The sequence below is a fragment of the Equus przewalskii genome, chromosome 28, assembly GCF_037783145.1.
Source record: "Equus przewalskii isolate Varuska chromosome 28, EquPr2, whole genome shotgun sequence".
Lineage (NCBI taxonomy): Eukaryota > Metazoa > Chordata > Mammalia > Perissodactyla > Equidae > Equus > Equus przewalskii.
This window is the reverse complement of record NC_091858.1, coordinates 24,870,979-24,887,770: the sequence shown is the minus strand read 5'-3', so window position 1 is coordinate 24,887,770 and position 16,792 is coordinate 24,870,979. Positions and strand designations below refer to the sequence as shown.

General features: G+C 44.3%; 1 protein-coding gene across 4 annotated transcripts in view; it reads left to right on the top strand.

Annotated features, from left to right (window-relative positions):
* The window catches only part of STOX2 (storkhead box 2), a 154,217-nt gene that overhangs the window by 38,867 nt on the left and 98,558 nt on the right, over positions 1 to 16,792 (top strand). Inside the window, exon 1 of one of the 4 annotated variants that reach the window (XM_070598226.1) lies at positions 10,521 to 12,186. The exons of 2 other annotated variants lie outside the window; for them this stretch is intronic. In XM_070598226.1, coding sequence (XP_070454327.1) covers positions 12,021 to 12,186 — 166 coding nt within the window. In that variant the 5' untranslated portion in view covers positions 10,521 to 12,020. Of the gene's footprint in view, positions 1 to 10,520; positions 12,187 to 16,792 lie in introns of those variants that run through there. One more of the 4 variants, XM_070598223.1, reaches the window with a different exon arrangement.

Below are 16,792 nucleotides of genomic sequence, written 5' to 3'. Positions count from 1 at the left end.
TATAGTGTGGTTTTCCCTGGCTTGGGAAGCAGGTCTGTAGTGACCTGCAGACAGAATAGAGAAAAGAAAACGTTCAAGATCGATTCGTCTGGAGGAGGCGTGTGGAGTTAACGCTCAGTCTTACGTGCCGTCTGTAGAAACCAGCCGAGGGAGTCATTTGAGTCATCTGAAGAAGTGTCTCTTCTATTTCACATGCACATATACTCATAAAAACTTATTCAGAAACTTGGGGGCTAGTCTAGCAATATAAACATTCTGTGAACTTCATTCATACTACACAAAAGCAGTGAACAAACAACCCGCAATCTAGGAACTGCTACATCAGTCATTACAGAGGCAACGGGCTTGGGCAGAAAAAAATCCTGGACCAGGAGTCTCGAGGGTGGAATTCTGGTTCTTCAGCCTCTGTGTGACTTTGGGCAAATCACTGACCGCCTTTGAGCCTGCGTTTTTTCATCTTTAATTATGATAACTCCTGCCTTGCTTATCTCAGGCCTTGAGACTCAGTAAACTGTAAAGTCCTATGCAAATATAGGTATTATTTATTATCCCTTAGCTACAAGTGGATCTGAGGGAAAATGAAGTCAATATAACATTAGATCCTTTATGATCCTAAATCCACTTAGTAGATCCATGGGCATTTGTTGCACTTCTGCTAGGAACACAGTGCTGAGGAGGTTCTGAAATTAGCACAACACAGCACACATTTATTGAGGACCTTTTCTTGAAAGACACGAGGCATCAAATAATGAACCAAGTGAAGTCTTCTCTGGCCACCTCATTTTCAGTTGCAAACCTCAGTCTCAGTTTTCCTCCTATGCATTATTTTTTTCCATTATACTTATCTCTATTTCATATTCTCTGCAATTTACTAATTTATTTCATTATTGTTAACTCCTCCCATTAGGATGCAGCCTCCTTAATGATGGAAGGTTTTGTTTTCATTGCTGTTATTTTCTTTTGTCTTTAAATGTTTGCATCCCAAAACTTAAAGCCATTATTGGCACATAGCAAGTGTTCAGTGAACATTTGTTTGGTGAACAGTCATTGGTCTCAAGAGCAGACAAGCTCAGACAGCTCCGTGAGGTGTTACATTGTATTACAATGTGGCGTAGGCACTGTAACCCCAGCGCACTTATTGTTATGTAAACAGGACAAGGGCTTCGAACTCTGCAGGAGAATGGGAGGGCGAAGAGAGGGAGAACATGGAGTTTTTCAGAGCACTGACCGAAATTTGAATCTTGAAGGATGAGTGAGAGTTTTCCAGAAGAACAAGGAGATGCTAGGCATCTTAGGCAAACAGGACAGCTTTCAAGAAAGCCTGGAGACTGGAAACGACACTATTGAGGAATGGGCATAGTTGAGTATGTTGTGTACATTGCAATGAGTGCCCAAGGTGATTCCGAATTGGGCCATCAGGAGAAAATGTGAGAACTTGTATTCACATTGATCTTTTAAGTGAAAAGTACAGAAGAAATTAAGACTCACAGATTGATGACAGACCGGCACTGGGTGAGTGTGTCAGGTGGCCCTGTGTCCCTTGGGAATGTGTGAGAGGCCATTTCTGTGTGGCCCTGTGCTGTGTCTTCCTTTTAGGATCTTACTCCCTATTGCGGTTTATCTGTGCTGACGAAGTGGATTTGCAGCTCACATGATCTTCACGATTTTGTTGTGAGCTGAGGAATAACCATGAAAATATTTTCTACCACACGGAAGTCCGCTTGTTATCTCATGGCAAAATACTCCAGAGGAGTTGTCCAACAAAAAGATATGGTTCGCATTTTTTAATAAAATTAGGAGAGTTACAATTTTGCTGACCTTTTCTGAATGTGACGAGGTTGATAGCAGTCACTACAATCTGAGGAACCCACCAGGATTGTGATTTTGGCTAGTCTTTTGTGGTTAGTCAGATATGAGCTGAATGAAGTTCACAGAGACGTTGTGTTCAATTGTGGTTGTGCTCAGTTGTGGCTGAAGTCTTGGGTAGTCTGGTAGGGAACTCCTTCTACCTCTGGAAGCTTGGCAGTAGAAGCAAAAGTTACTCACTCTTGCGTTCACGGGATAAGCCTGAGATGTACGCGGAAAATTGAAAGATTTACTTAATGAGTTGTTAAAACCGTCAATCATATAAATCACGCAACCGAATTTCTACTTTTTTCCCTTCAACTTGGGAAGAGGTGCAGTGACTCGAATTCAACTGTTGTTTCATTCTGAAGCTCGTTGGAGTTCATGTGAGAAAGCCCATTATTCATCTCTTTGGGTTTCGGGAAAACGTAAGGTTTTTCTAGAGGAAGCCTGTTCTCTCTCTGAGAGCGTGCCTCGCTGCTCCTGGCTTTGTAAATGCCCATATTTTCGTGCTCTCTTTAATTACCTGAAGTGTTGTGAGTATAGCTTTTGGTTCTTCGAATGAACAAATAGAGCAGCAACACGTGCTAATTTGCAAAGACAGTTTTTCAATATGAGGCAGATTAAAAAAAGAGCTGATTTGGAAGCTGGACTTAGGGGCTGCACACCAAGATCGTGAGGAACTGGATTTTTTTAGTTGGCTGAAGTTCATAGCCTGTTTAAAACTCTTCTGATTTCACCGAAAATATTTTAGCCATTTTGAAGAGAGACTCAAAAGCTTGATAAAAGAGCGTCATGGCTATTTTCCCAAAGAAAAGGCAGGAGATGTTACTGAATATGTGACATATTCAGGAGAAAATAGATTCTGAGGTTGAACTCGGGTAACAAAGTTTGTTGAAGAGAAGTCAGCTGCGTCACTGTCAGTGTCAAAATCTTATCAGAGAAGATGGTAAAATATTTTTCATGATTTCCAACTGCATTCACATGGGAATTGGGGCTTCCCCATGCTAGTTAATATAAAATCTGAAACGTCTAATCCTCTTCTTATTATGCATTATTATGATTTTTGCCTTAAACTATTTAAGATGAACCAAATTACTAATGATCATTTTCCATTTTCAACTGAAAAACTTAGTTTGAAGTATGTATTTAAACAAATAAATTAGCCATATTAAATTAATTAATTAAATTAAATATTTAAATTTTATGGCATAGTCTTATTTCATTGAATTTTTTATGTGCCTTTGGCAGTGACACGGTTTTCTGTTTCTGGCCACCCTCCCCTTTCCCATTGCCCTGACTTGGGCTTTCAGGGTATAGGAAGGTGGGAGAAACCCAAGAAGATGGTGACGGATTGAATGTAGTGATGGGCGTGGGATGGAGTGAGGAGGACAGTGAGAGAGAGGAAGCAGTTGAGGATGATTCTCAGGTTCCTGCTTCAGGACACTGGACGGCTGGGAGTGCCATTCACCACTCCCGGAAACGTGAGCCCAAAGGCAGAGGTTGGGAGAGTGGGGAGAAAGATGCCGCATTTGTGTAAGGAGCAGCTTGAGTTCGATTGTCCATGGAGTATCTGGGGAAGGTATTCAGATATGGATTTGGAGATCAGGAGAGAGGTCTGACAGTTTTGGACCATTTTTGGAAATCGTTCACTTATAAGCGTTAAAACAAAGCAATGGATGTTGTTGAGCTCAGCTGATGAGACTGTGAACGGAAAGTGGTTGGGATGGATGCCGGAGAACACCGGTGTTCAGTGGGCAGAGGTGGAATTGAGGGGTAGGAGGAGAGCCCATGGGGAGGGACAATAAAACAGACAATGGAGGGAAGCATTTTAAGAGGAGAGAGTAGGCAACAGCACCAACGAAGAAACCAATGTGTGTGTGTATAATATTTAGAAATTATTTAATACTGAAAAGTATGAGAATGAGGGCCAAAATAAGTAGCATAAATAGTAAGTACTACCAAGTCCAGGAAAGGGGAGGATTCAGAATTAAAATGGCTTCCCGGTTTCTATGGTGGCTTCACCAGCCCATATACATTGGAGATATCTGCGACCCTCTCTTCTTTGTCTACCCTCCTTGCCCCATCCTCTAATGAGATCACCTTCGTAGGTCTGCAGGTTCTAACCTGGCCATGTTCCTGTCCACTCTTCTCCATTCCTTCCGCTAGAATTCAAATTCGATTTCCATCATCTCAGTTCACTATTGCAATAGCCTTCTAACTAGTCTTCCAGCTTAGGTCTCTGTTTTCCAGATTGTCCTCCACTCTATGGCTGGCTGAAGATTTTTTTAAAGCATTATTGAGGTGTAATTTGTATACCATAAAATTCATCCATTTTTAAGCGTTCGATGTGTTTTAATAAATTTATATAATTGTGCAGCCATTGCCACAATTCAGTTATAACAACATTTTCATCACCCCGGAAAGCTTACTTGTGTCTATTTGCAGCCAACTTCCCCTGGATTTAGTTTTTAAGTCCATACCCAGATATGTCTCTCCTTTGCTCAGTATCCCACGTGGCCCTTTTCTTTTTGAATTATGCACAGACTAATTGGCCTCAAATCCCAAGCACTGCACCAGCTGCCCCGATATACCTTTCCAGCCTAGTCACTCGATGTTCCTCTGGATTTCCCTCCCCTTCAGCCAAACAAGACTACTCAGCCTTCCTTCATTGACTTCTGACCACTGTGTCTTCGCTCAGGCTACTTTCTCAGCTGGTACAAATGGAGTGTTAAAATGGAGTGTTTGTTAAGATATTTGTTAATATAAATTTTAAAGAGCAAAAACGTCAGTGTCTGTAAACTTAAAAAATCTTTAAAAATGTTTCTCTGGGTCTTTACAGATTCAAATGCATCCTTGAAAGACTCATTTCCTGTAATAACTGGGTGAGACCTGACCCTGCCAGTTTACTTTAGAGCTTGTTTCATGCTCACAGGCTACCTGATGGTAGCCTTTGTTTTCAAAGATAATAAAGGAGAGGACGTGTGTGCCCAGTGTGTGCAGGTAAAAAGACCAATTCACAACAGCCTGTCGTCCATGCAGGGCACACACAGAGCCACTTCTTGACTGTGGCTTCGTTCCTGGCACTCCATTCTTACTTTTTAAATTTTGAAAAAATGTACATAACATTTACCATTTTAATTATTTTTGAGCAGCATTTCAATGGCATTAAGTACATTCACATTGTTGTGCAACCATCACCACCATCCATCTCCAAAACCTTTTCATCAAGCACTAACTCGCCCTTCCCCCTTTCCCCAGGCCCTGGAAACTACCCATTTACTTTCTGTTCTCTATGAATTTGGCTACTCCAGGGACCTCATCTAAGTGGAATCATGCAGTCTTTGTCCTTTTGTGTGTCTGGCTTATTTCACTTAGCTTGATGTCTTCAAGGTTCATCCATGTATCAGAATTTCCTTCCTTTGTAAGTCCGAATAATATTCCACTGTACGTATACACCACGTTTTGTTTATCCATTCATTTGTCGATGGACACTTGGGTTGTTTCCACCTTCTCTGGACTCTTCTTAATCCCAGTAACTTTCCCACTTTGATCAAGGTGTGCTGAGCATCACTGAATGAATGCCACATCTCCTGAGTAACATTCTAGCTGTGCTGGGTGTTGTTTTCTTCTTTCTTTTTTCTAAACTAGGTTTGTGGATGATGTGTGTTTCGGCTTTCCAACTCAGCAGCAGCCACAGTGTCAGTGTTACTAGCTGGTAGCATCCTCAGCCCTCCTGGCGTTCAGCTTGTTTTGTTATTTGATATAAAGCAGGGTTCATAGGTGGCTGACAGGATCTAGAAGGGATTCAGGTTTTTAAAATATTTTCCCCCTTTTAATGATCAATAGTAATAATAAAATTGGCTACTTTTTATTGATACCTTCTACTTGCCAGCAGCGAACTGGGACATTTATTTATTTCCCTGAAATTGTCACTGCAACTCTTTGAGAGATAGTATTACCATCGCAATTGAAAAACATGGAACTCAAAGACTAACTTTTCCCAGGCCCCCAACAAAGATATGGATGCCAGTCTCCTTGGCATCGCCACTCCTCACTGCCCTCTGTTACTCTGACTGCGATTAGTCTTGCCTGGAGATGGGGTTCTCACAATACTGCCCACCTACTCCATCAATAGTCCTCCAAAAGACTCAGGCCCCTCTTGAGTTACTTCTCCTTGGTGAGCTCCTCCATCCCCAAACATTGCTTTCTTTGGGAGTAGAACTCATTGACGATGATTACTCATTATAGCCCTGTCAGGAGTGCGTTATAGATGACAATGTACCTAAGTGGAGAGACAAGGAGAAATTCAGCTTAGATTTTGCTAGGGATGGAAAGAACAATATATACGCATTCTCCTCATTCGCAGTTCTCTTAAGCGTGCTTTACCCTATGGATTTATCACTTCCCAGTGTGTTTCATCTGCCACCTGCCTAGATCTATTTCTCAAAATGTGCTCCAGCAACAAGTGATCATATGATTACAGCTTGATGAGCATTTTTTTTTCGGGGGGTGGGGGGCGGTGGATTTACAAGGTGCATTAGCACATTAAAGGCTCTGAGAGATCCAGCAAGCCTGTTTTAACTTTAACACATTTTCCAAACTTACTTCCCAATGGAACCCTCTTTTCAAGTCACGTTTGTTACCATGTCTTGGAACAAGTGTTTCTCCAGAGCACATGATTGGGAGCCACAGATCTAAATGCCAGCAGCGTGGCCACCATGGAGGCAAACACACTGGTGGTCCACACTAGGAGAGAGCATCTTCTAAGAAAGACCATAAGTGCTGGAGCTTTCTGATAAAATTCCAACTAGCAGTTTGGAGCCTGGGTTAAAGAAGACAAAATAGATCTTCCAAAAGTACCCTGGGGATGAAGGTTGGTCAGCTGCTATAGCTGCTTCTGGAGGCCAAAATACCCCAGGGCCATGTTGATGTGAATACGTATATACATTTGAATCTATGAGTGTAAGATATGCGTCACGTAAGAAATTCCCCCAATTTTCCACCTCACAACCCTCTGAGAAAGCCCTAGTCCTCTAGGGACATGCTTTTTTCCAGATTCCATCCAGCTTCATAACCTAGGCCACACAACCACCCAACTTCACGGTGTGTATGTGTATTTTTTTTGACTAATTAGCGCATTTGTCAAATTAAACTATTAATATCTTTTGCAAGTCATGTTTAAGGAAAAAGCAGAAAGATAAATTACTTCAGAGTCAGAATTCAGATTTTTATTTAACCAATATTTTAATCGCGAAGTTTGATGCATATGTCACATACGTAGATAAATACATAAACACCTGTTCTTGTCTGAGTGTTTAGATGTCCGACCAGACCAAAGTCCTACCTAGGCAAAAAAAATGAGGCCATGGGGCCACTTTGATTGCAGTTTCAATGGCATGCTCCTGGATATTTCAATTTGGTGAGTCTCATATACTAATGGAAGTTGCCAATGTCATATCAGTGGGGGTCCCTGTATCCCAGGGTATGTGTGCTTAGAAATCCTGGATTGAAATTCATCTTCTCTCGGCTACAAGGTCAAGGCTCAGATGCGTTACCTCTTATATTTATGTGTTTATGTCTATTATTCACTCATATCAATCTCTTCTTTACTCATGTCAGTTCATCTGTTTCTCTCTGATCTGTGACATCCTTCAGTCGATCGTCAGTGTTGGCTTTTTAATGTCTGAGGACAGCTTCTCTTCACAGCAGAGGTTGTTTACAGAAATTTAGGTCTTCAGTTAATGTTCAGTATACCAGAGATACAAATTCAAAATATCAAATTTTCCTTTACTAAACATACAAATTGAAAAATCAAAATTTCCTTTAGTTTTTAGCTTCCATCATTCTATTTGTAAATTTGGTATTTTTAAAATAATAAAATAAGAACTGTAACTCTCAGGGGACTTTTGAAAAACATTTGATCAATTGAGAAGACTAAAATCCCGTTACTTAATAATTAGCGCCATTTAGAAACACAGTTAAGTACATTCCCTTAAAAACTTCAGTTGTATTTATAAATTGGGTATATTTGATTTTTAAAAAGCTCTTAATATGTTTGACTGGGAAGGCAGTAAACCAGATTTTCCGGAGTACTTAATCAAGCCTCAGTAGTCAGCAGATATGCTAGGCATTGCCAGCCACTGGAGATACAACTGTGAACAAAACAGAACAATGAATAGCAATGAATAGAACAGAAAATATCCCTTGCCTTCATGGAGTCTACACTCTTAGAACTCTTAAATTCACCCAACTCTTGTAAATCCAGTAAACCAAAGTTTTAAATGAGGAGAATGTCAACGTCAAAATTCTTATGCGTTTCAACTTATAATTGCAAGTCTAAAATCAAATGACACATTTGAATGAGAATCACAGAGCAAATGTGTGTCTACTCAGCGTCTCTACTCATCTGATATGTCAATACCAAATGTACAAAGTGTTCTTAAGCCTGATTTAAAAAATACTAACACTGTAAAATTGATTTGCTTTATCATTTCTCAATTTAATTCTAAACCTTCCTAGTAGCGAATGCTGGGGTTATGCAACTGAGTCTCCCTGATGGACAGTTCAGCACCCAGATGCGTGATTGTCTCAAGCAGGTTGAGAGACTGGAAGCTAGGACCAGGGGCCGAGAGATTGCATGAGTGGAGTGAATCTTCCCACAGGGCAGATGGACACGCTGAGTCTGAGTTTAACGGCGGCTGTAATAACGGGATTGCACATCCACTTTCTTTGCATAGGATTGGTTTCACAATATGCTGTTTGCTAGATTCAAACCTTACCTTCGTAACCTCTTTAGATGTTGTCACCTGATTTATATGGACAAATTACTTAGCTGCCCCAGCTGCTCCTACTTTACTTTACTATCTGATTCCATTCAGCTGACCCGATCTATGGACTGCCTGATTCTGTCTGGCTGCTTGACCTTGGCTGCAAGGACGTTCTGTTGAGTATGGATGCTGGATGCTATCACTCCGCAGCAAGGCCCCCATTCAGAGGTGGCTGAGGGGAGCTGTAGCTCTCCTCCCAAAATAGCCATCAGCCCACCCCCATTCTTTCATATGAACAATGACTGTTTTCTCAGTTTTAAGTCAAGTGCAATTCAAACTTACTCTCCAGAAAATTCCTGGCTGAGCCCTCCCTTCAAACCGGTTCCCTCCTCTAACCTCCTTCTCTATAGAAATTCTGAAACTATCATTGCTTCTTTGCTTAAAACCCTTCAGTGGTTCACATTGCCCTGGGAATAGAATACAAAACCCTTAACATGGCCTGCAAGTCCTTGCATGATCTGGCTCTTGCCTTCCTCCATGACCTCATCACACACCTTTCTCTTATGCTCCAATTCTAGCCTCACTGGCCATCTTTCACCAGAAGCCAAGATTCTTTCCTACCTCAGGGCCTTTGCACTTACCATTCCCACTTTCTGAAACACCATTTGCCTCACTCTTTGCTTGGATGACTCTTCATCCTGTAGGTCTCAAATGAACTGTCATTTTTTTCATAGAAGTTATTCTTCTTTGTAGAACTTAGCACAATTTGTGCATTTATTTGCTTATGTAAACTAGACCATAAGCTGCATGGGGCCATATCTTTGCCCAGCACCCATCCAAGTGCTGGCATATACAGTCGATAATTATTTGCTGAATGAATAAGTCTCACAGTTATCACAGCAATCACCATCAGCCTTCAGTCATAACTATTATAATCATTCATATAACCACTTCTGGCTCATGGTAGGTACTGAGTAATTGTTGAATTGAATTGAGTTATCTAAATGTCAGTATCTCATGCATTCATTAATACAGTTATTTTTTTTACTTTTTGGTTCTTTACACATTTAGTCTTCTGTAGCTTCTTAGCAGTCCTCCTACAGGAAAGAAGACATTTTAGCAAAATGTAACTTTGGGGGGACTATCCTTTCCTAACTTGTAAAAAAAGTCACTGAACATTAGCTAATTGATGTACGGTTAGTAATACATTTTGATTAGCGTAAATCTAATTGCCACATGCTACCTAGTGATTTCTCTTTTTTGGTTGGTTTATTTAGGTGAGTTACGCTGGCCCCAGGTTACAGAGCACGGCCTTGAGGCATTGAATGGAAGCTCTGGTTCTAGATTCTATAAAGCTTGTGGCTTAAACCCCGCCCCCTCTGCGTGGTTCTCCAAGAACCTTGCTGCCCCCCAAGGAATTCAAGCCTTGGAACAGCACCAAATTGTGCTAGAGCGCCTGAGTCTTAACCCTTTAGAACCTGCTGTTTTGTTTTTTGCAGGATCAGCCAGATAAGCTCGTAGCCCCATCACGATTTCACATCCCCGTCTCTGCACCTTGGCCCCACTGCCTGTGAAACAGCATAAACAATGATTTTGAACGTTGCATCGTCACAAATGGAAAAAAAAAAGCGCAAAAATCTCAACTAAAACACCATGCTGAAGCAGAAAAATGAGGTTTGTTTTTGTTGTTTGTAACACTAAAGCGTTTTTGGAAACCCAAATGGGGAGACAGGCGTGTTGGAACAAACGGGGGCAGTCCCGCAGCGTGCTGGGGGTCCGCGGCGCTGTGGCCGCGCGCCTTTAACGCGGTGACCTGCGCGTCCCGGGCCGGCGTCCCGAGCCCCGCGCGGCGGCCGGGGCGGCGCATCGCCCCCGCCTCCCTCCCTGCGCGCCGCGCGCATTGTTGTCGTGTAGCGATTGGTTGTTGGACCAGAAACAGCTGTGCGGAGCCGTGCTGGGTAAAGGGGCCGTGGACCCGAATGCAGGTTAGCGGGCTGGCGGTCACTGACGCCGGGGGCTCGAGGGAGAGCGAGGAAGAGCCGGAGGCCACCTCCGCTGCGGTTTCCAGGCGGCGTGGACCAGGTGCCCGGGCGTCTGCGGCTGTCGGAGGAGCTCCCGGTGGCGCCCCCTCCCCCGGCTCTCGCTGACTTCGGGGTTGGCGCAGGTGGGCAAGGCTGGGCGCCGCAGATCTCCCTGTTCCCACCTAGGGGTTTGTCTCCTTTCCTGCGAGGGAGAGGAACCATCCTAAAAATATGTAAATATCCAAGCGCTGGGCCCTCGCCAAGGTCCCAGCGCCGCCGCAGGGCGTTTGACGTGAAAATGAGAAGCCCGACAGGATCTGTGCTCTGACTTGAGGCAGCTTGGTGATTAGCCCGAGCCTGGGCGGCTGCCTTGCTTCCTGCCCTTCAGTGGCCATCCTGCGCTCTCGCGCCCGAGCGGCGGTGCCACCGTGCGGGGCTCGATCGGCAGGCTCCGCATCCTTGGCAGCCATGGCTCCCGTCGCCGCCTCGGCCAGTAAGTAGGAGCATGCCTGTGTAGGGGGCACATGCGTGTCGGGGCACACACCCGCGCGCACACCCGCGCGCGCGCACCACCCTGAGCCTTGGAAGGAGGAAGATTGACGAGGCGCTGCAGTCGCGAGGACGACTCGGGCTCTTCCTGGATTCGGCCGGAGCCGGCCTGCCGCAGCTGCTGTCTGCAGAGCCTGCTCGGATCCCTGTGCACACGCGCCCCCGCTTCGAGCCTCTGTAATGAAGGCTGCCTCCCAAGGACTGCAGGGGAGGCAGAGCCAGCCTGCGCCCGGGACTGCGGGCCGCGCGGCTGATAGGCCCAGGGGGACACGACTTGGACACTGTCATCCCCACGCCTCGCGCTGAGCCGCTGGGTGCGGAGGGTCTGCCGCCACCCCTCGGGCTTCCCGGGCGCCCGATCCCGGGTCAGCCCCAGAGGCCTCGGCCTCCTCATTTGTTTGGGTCTTTTGTGCCGTGGCTCACAGTTGGCTAAGCACTCCTGCGCTGAATCGGGCCATTGTCTGCGCTCCCATTGCTTTCACGCTGCAAGTCTCGGCGCCCCCACCCCGCCCGCCCCCTCTCCGCCTCCTCCTGGCCGGGGAGCCTCCTAACGTGCCTTTCCCCCCAGGAATCTGGAAGCTATAAGCCAGGCGGATTGCAAATGAAGTGTAATGCATTGTGGGACGTGTGTAAAATCGGAGCCTTCGCCGTGGGGGTGTGTGGGGGCGTGGGGAGGGCCGGACCCGCCGCTGGCGGTGTAGACGCCGACGAGGAGGGGCTGGGAAAATGTGCGCAGAGTCCGCCCGGGTCGTGCCCGCCGTAGACGGATGAAGCCGCGCGCTGCGCCCCGGCGCTGAGGCCCGGAGGTTCGGGCCAGCAGGTCGTCCTCCCCACCATGAAGAAGACCCGGAGCACAACCTTGCGGCGCGCCTGGCCTAGCTCGGATTTCTCGGACCGGGCCTCGGACCGCATGAGGTCCCGCAGCGAGAAGGACTACCGCCTGCACAAGCGCTTCCCCGCGGCCTTCGCGCCCCAGGCTGCGCGGGGCTACATGACATCAGGTTGGTACCCGCGTTGCTGCCCCCGGGCCGGTGCCGCGGGGCGTGCTCGGTGCGCCGCTGCCGGGGTGCTTGGATGGGAGCACCGGCGGTGATGGATTCGATAAGTTATGGGGAAAGCAGGAAAAAATCAGCTCCCATCCACCATTTTGTACCTCCGCAAGATCCACAGCAGGCCCTCTCAATATGGGGTTTGAGAGCTATTAGTTAGGTAAAATAAGGGAGGGGGACGTGCTGGGCATTTTGGCTGCAGGAGGATAAATGCCTGCAACCTCCGGTGCAGCTGCTGCCTGGAGCTTTGTGGCAGAGCCTGCGTCCAGGGTTGCCTGCGGTACCGGGCTGGCTTGCTCCTGCATTGTAGCCGGTTATCCTAGTGGGTATTGGAACAGCCCTATTTTCTTAAAAGGGAACAGGTTCCATGCACAGTTCTGGATGCTTTGAGTCTGGACGAGTTCTGCATCCATCTCAGGCTCGTCTGGTGTGCACGCCAAGAACTGTGTTGGAGCTCATTGAATGCCTTCTGTGGGGTAATGGTGTGTATGCGGACTGGATGCTCACATGGTTCTGCGTGGATTTAGCATATGTTGCTTTGAATTAGGGTGTCTGGAAAGCATGGAGGCTGTGTCATGTGTTTGCGTATCAGACAGGAAGGACAAACAATCCGAGAAATGGAAATGAAGACTTCGAAAGAGGTTTGCTCTTAAAATGCAGTACTGTTGAAAGCATTTCCGAAGGAGCCAGTTCCCTTTGGAAATACAGCCGAATGGCTTCTGTGTGTGAGTTGGGAACCCAGGAGTAAAATTCTGGAGGCAATGCTGAGGAGGAAAATCCTGGAACTCTTTCATTGTTTTCTTCTTGCTTATAGTTGACCACTTATATGTGATGATGTGTAAGACATCAATATTTGCTTGTTTTTCATTCTGAAGAAGTTAATTTTCTTCTAAACACGATGCCATGGAAGAACCGAGGTTGTATTTGAAACCACATACTTGACCACGTCGTTCTAAGCCCTGCCTTAACTGGAAAGATTGCTTTAAGCCTGTGGTTGGTATAGCCTAGCTTTACTATCTTCCCCCAAAACAGCAAGTTTTTTTTTTGAAACTGGGGCCAGTATCTCATGCTTTAAAAATGTCTTGTGACCACATTTCTGTGAATATAAAACCTAAATAAAATAACCAGCTTTTTTATTGCAAAATCTGGCCACACAAGGATGTTGTACTATTTTGGCAAAAAAGGCTCTCTTGATTTTTCTCTTTCATGAAAAGCCAAATCTGTAAAGGAAGCGACAACTACAGTTTACACTTCAGTTGTTTAATTCAGTCACTGCTGCGATTGCTATGTGCTTCAGATTTGGGACAGTAAATTTTGAAATACACCTAAATCCACATCTAACCTCGAAACATAGATGTACATAAATGCATGTCTGCGCTCAGTGTTCAGGTAATCCCAGGGTTCGTGCGCTTAGGGTTTGAATGTCTTCATTCCACACTGAGTGGTTCCCCTTGTTTTTGCTCCTCTTCAGGAGCCAGTACTGATACCAAGTATGAAGCTCTAAGAGGGCAGGTGGCCATAATTTCTTCAGCAAACCTGCGAGTCTCTTTAATGATTTCAGGCACATTTCCATGGAGCCTATTTTTATCTCTCTTGACATAAAACTTCGTTATGATCACATTTTCATTCTTTGGTAAACAACTTCTCTGCTATTGCCAGTCCTGCAAGGCATTTTTGAGGGCTTGAGGAAAAAGCTTTTATTTTTATTTGATCCCCTTTTCTCGTTTCATTTCTTGACCTGCAAATGGTGAGCTGGCCTTATGATGACATTGAAGGATAAGCTGCTTCAGGTTGCTGGTTTTCTATGCAGATTTCCTGTTAGGTTACTGCTGAGACAAGAAAACCAAAACGTGGGGGAAGAAGAGCTGTGTCATTCATTCAGCATTTTATGGCATGCTCCCTAAAAGCAAAGTGTCTTGCTGGATTCCCATGGGGCTATGGGTTTGGATATAGTACTATTTTGTCCATAGAGGAGAGCTATTATTTATTCATCATTTTAAATATTAGCTAATACTTGTAATAAAAGGTGTTGTACTAATGGAAGGAAATAGGAAATATTAAGAAAAACATGTACAATGAACACTAGGAGATTAGGTGGAATCTTTCTCATGTATCTTTTTGGGGGGGTACGTATGGGGGTATCTTATCAATTTCCTTTTCAAATATGGCTCCTTTCCAAATATGAGTCTTGATAGGAATAGATGATATATTGAAACACTTTAAGGTCTTTTTCAAGAAGTTCTCTTCCTCTGAAGAAGTGTAAAGGAAATCCACTTGTATCAAGTTAGTGACTCTGGATACAAACAGAGCCTTTGTCACAGAAAATGCAATAGAAAATGAAGCAGCTTAGAAACACATGCGGCTTTTCATATTTCTTCTTTCTGTTTGTGCAGTCATTTGGCGTAATAACTAGTGGGATTATCATACTTCATTTTCAGTAAAAAGAGTTTTTTGTTGTTGGGTTCAAAGGACAGGATAAGCCTCTTCAGAGATGTACTAAATAAAATAATTTCAGCTGAGACTATCTTTAGAAATCCCCACCAACAAATATTCCTTAAAAATATGGGGAAAAACTTTTTTTTTAACTTTAGGAAGGAGAGATCCTTGGAAATTTTAATAGCTGTCCTTTTGGTCTAGCGTACTTATTACACAGTAGGTACTTCAAGTTTAACTCTGTTTATTAAGGCAAAATTGCAGGCATTCCATAATAGCTTTCTAATGAGACAGCACGCTTTCAAACGGTCTTTTCTCAACTAATAAGTAATTACCAGTTTGAAATGTGATTTATAGCAATACTCTTGACATTTAGCCTTGTTTTTTTCATATACCTTCAGGATAAACTACACTTAGGCTCAGAGATTAAAACAGGCACATATAAAACTTAAGGATCCTGCAAAAGGACAGTTAGATAGAGAATTTTGAGACTTTAAATCTTGAAGACCATTCCTTATAGGACTGTTTTAGCCTCCAATTCATGCTACCACATCTGAAATAATCCTAAGAATTCACAGGCCTCCTGGCAACCAGCAAGTTCACAGGCCAGGAGATGAGTTCATTGTTCATCTTGAATATTAATTTCCCAGCGGTAGTTTCTGGGCAGAAGAGGGAACATCTTGCCTTTTGTTCAAATCAAGATGAATAACAAACTGTGCACGCATTGTCTGAAGAATGAAAGAAGTTAGACCCACTGGATGTGGGAGCCTTCCTCTGCATTTTCTAAAACTGGAAATTATGATATTAAAGAACTAGAGATAAAAGTGAAACTACCCCCAAAGAGGGAAATATCTGTGTAATTCTTCGGGCTTTCTATAGGAAAACTGCTCGCGTGCCTCCACGAAATGATTTTCAAGGCCCCAAGCCCTTCGTTGATGACGCTGTGAGAGCGTTCTCTGTTAGAACCATGTGGACTGTGACCTCTTTACACAGATCATGCTACTACCTTGTCCTTTTCTTGCCTGTCCTCTCGCCCAACTCTGGGGATGGGTGCTGCTTTGTATCCCACAGGTAATGCCACCAAGTTTGGAGACATTCTATTAATCAGGAATTTAAAGTGGTTTTTCCACTATGGAGGGTCTACAGAGCATGTTTGTAAAAGGTGTTGTTGATGAATGAGACGCCCCCAAAGTCCTGGTACTTGTAGATTGACACTTGTCATTTTGAAGAACGGTAAAGCAGACAGTTTTAATACTGTGGCTTTAAAGAATTCGAAAAGAAAGAGAAAACAAAAGCCCCAAACTGACGTCTTCAGAACATTTAAGTCAGTTTTGTCTGCCAATCTAACTGATGTAATCAGTGGAGAGGAATGGGCCGCACATCGCCTTGATGAGTTCATTAGTTTTCGTTTTATGGAAACTAATTCTGGGGCACAGTTGATTGTGTGTCCCAGTTCCTTATGTTCTGTTATTTTAAAAGATGTGAGCGTTTTCTGGGAGTGGAGGATGGACACTCGAGGTTCTAATCTGGGCCTGCCACAAACCAGCTGTGTCCCTGGCGAGTAACATGACCCCCCTCTGTCTGTAAGGGGTCCTCCTGGTCCACGCTTCCATCACAGAATGGGGCTCTGCAGTGGCTCTGGAATGAGCGAGTGCAGGATTTCTGAACACTTACACAGACATCATTAGAAATAACCTTTGCCCTTCCTGCTTATTGGAGTCATGTGCTTCTGTATGTGGGGTCCGTGGGAATGGTGCTCATTTTGCAGTGGAGTCCTATTTCCTGTCGTCCCCAAATGTTACATGAAATGTCTGTATTAGGGCTTGTCCTGGTGACCAGAGTAAGGGGGTGGCAAGATGATGGATGAAGACCTGGCAAATTATAATCATATGCAAGGTTTAATCAACAGCATCCTGTGCCTCTTTCCCCTCTTTGCAGAGACCCATTTTCAGCCTAGCTGCTCCAACTGTGTTTTAATTTGAAACTACCTGTGTTGACTCCTTTCATCAGGCAAGTGGAAGTGAGGAATATTACACTTGGTGGTGAATGACTTTATTTTTTATTTCCCAGGAGAGCATGAATGTGCTTACAAAAGGTCACCTCTCTTGGTATTTCAATATCTTTT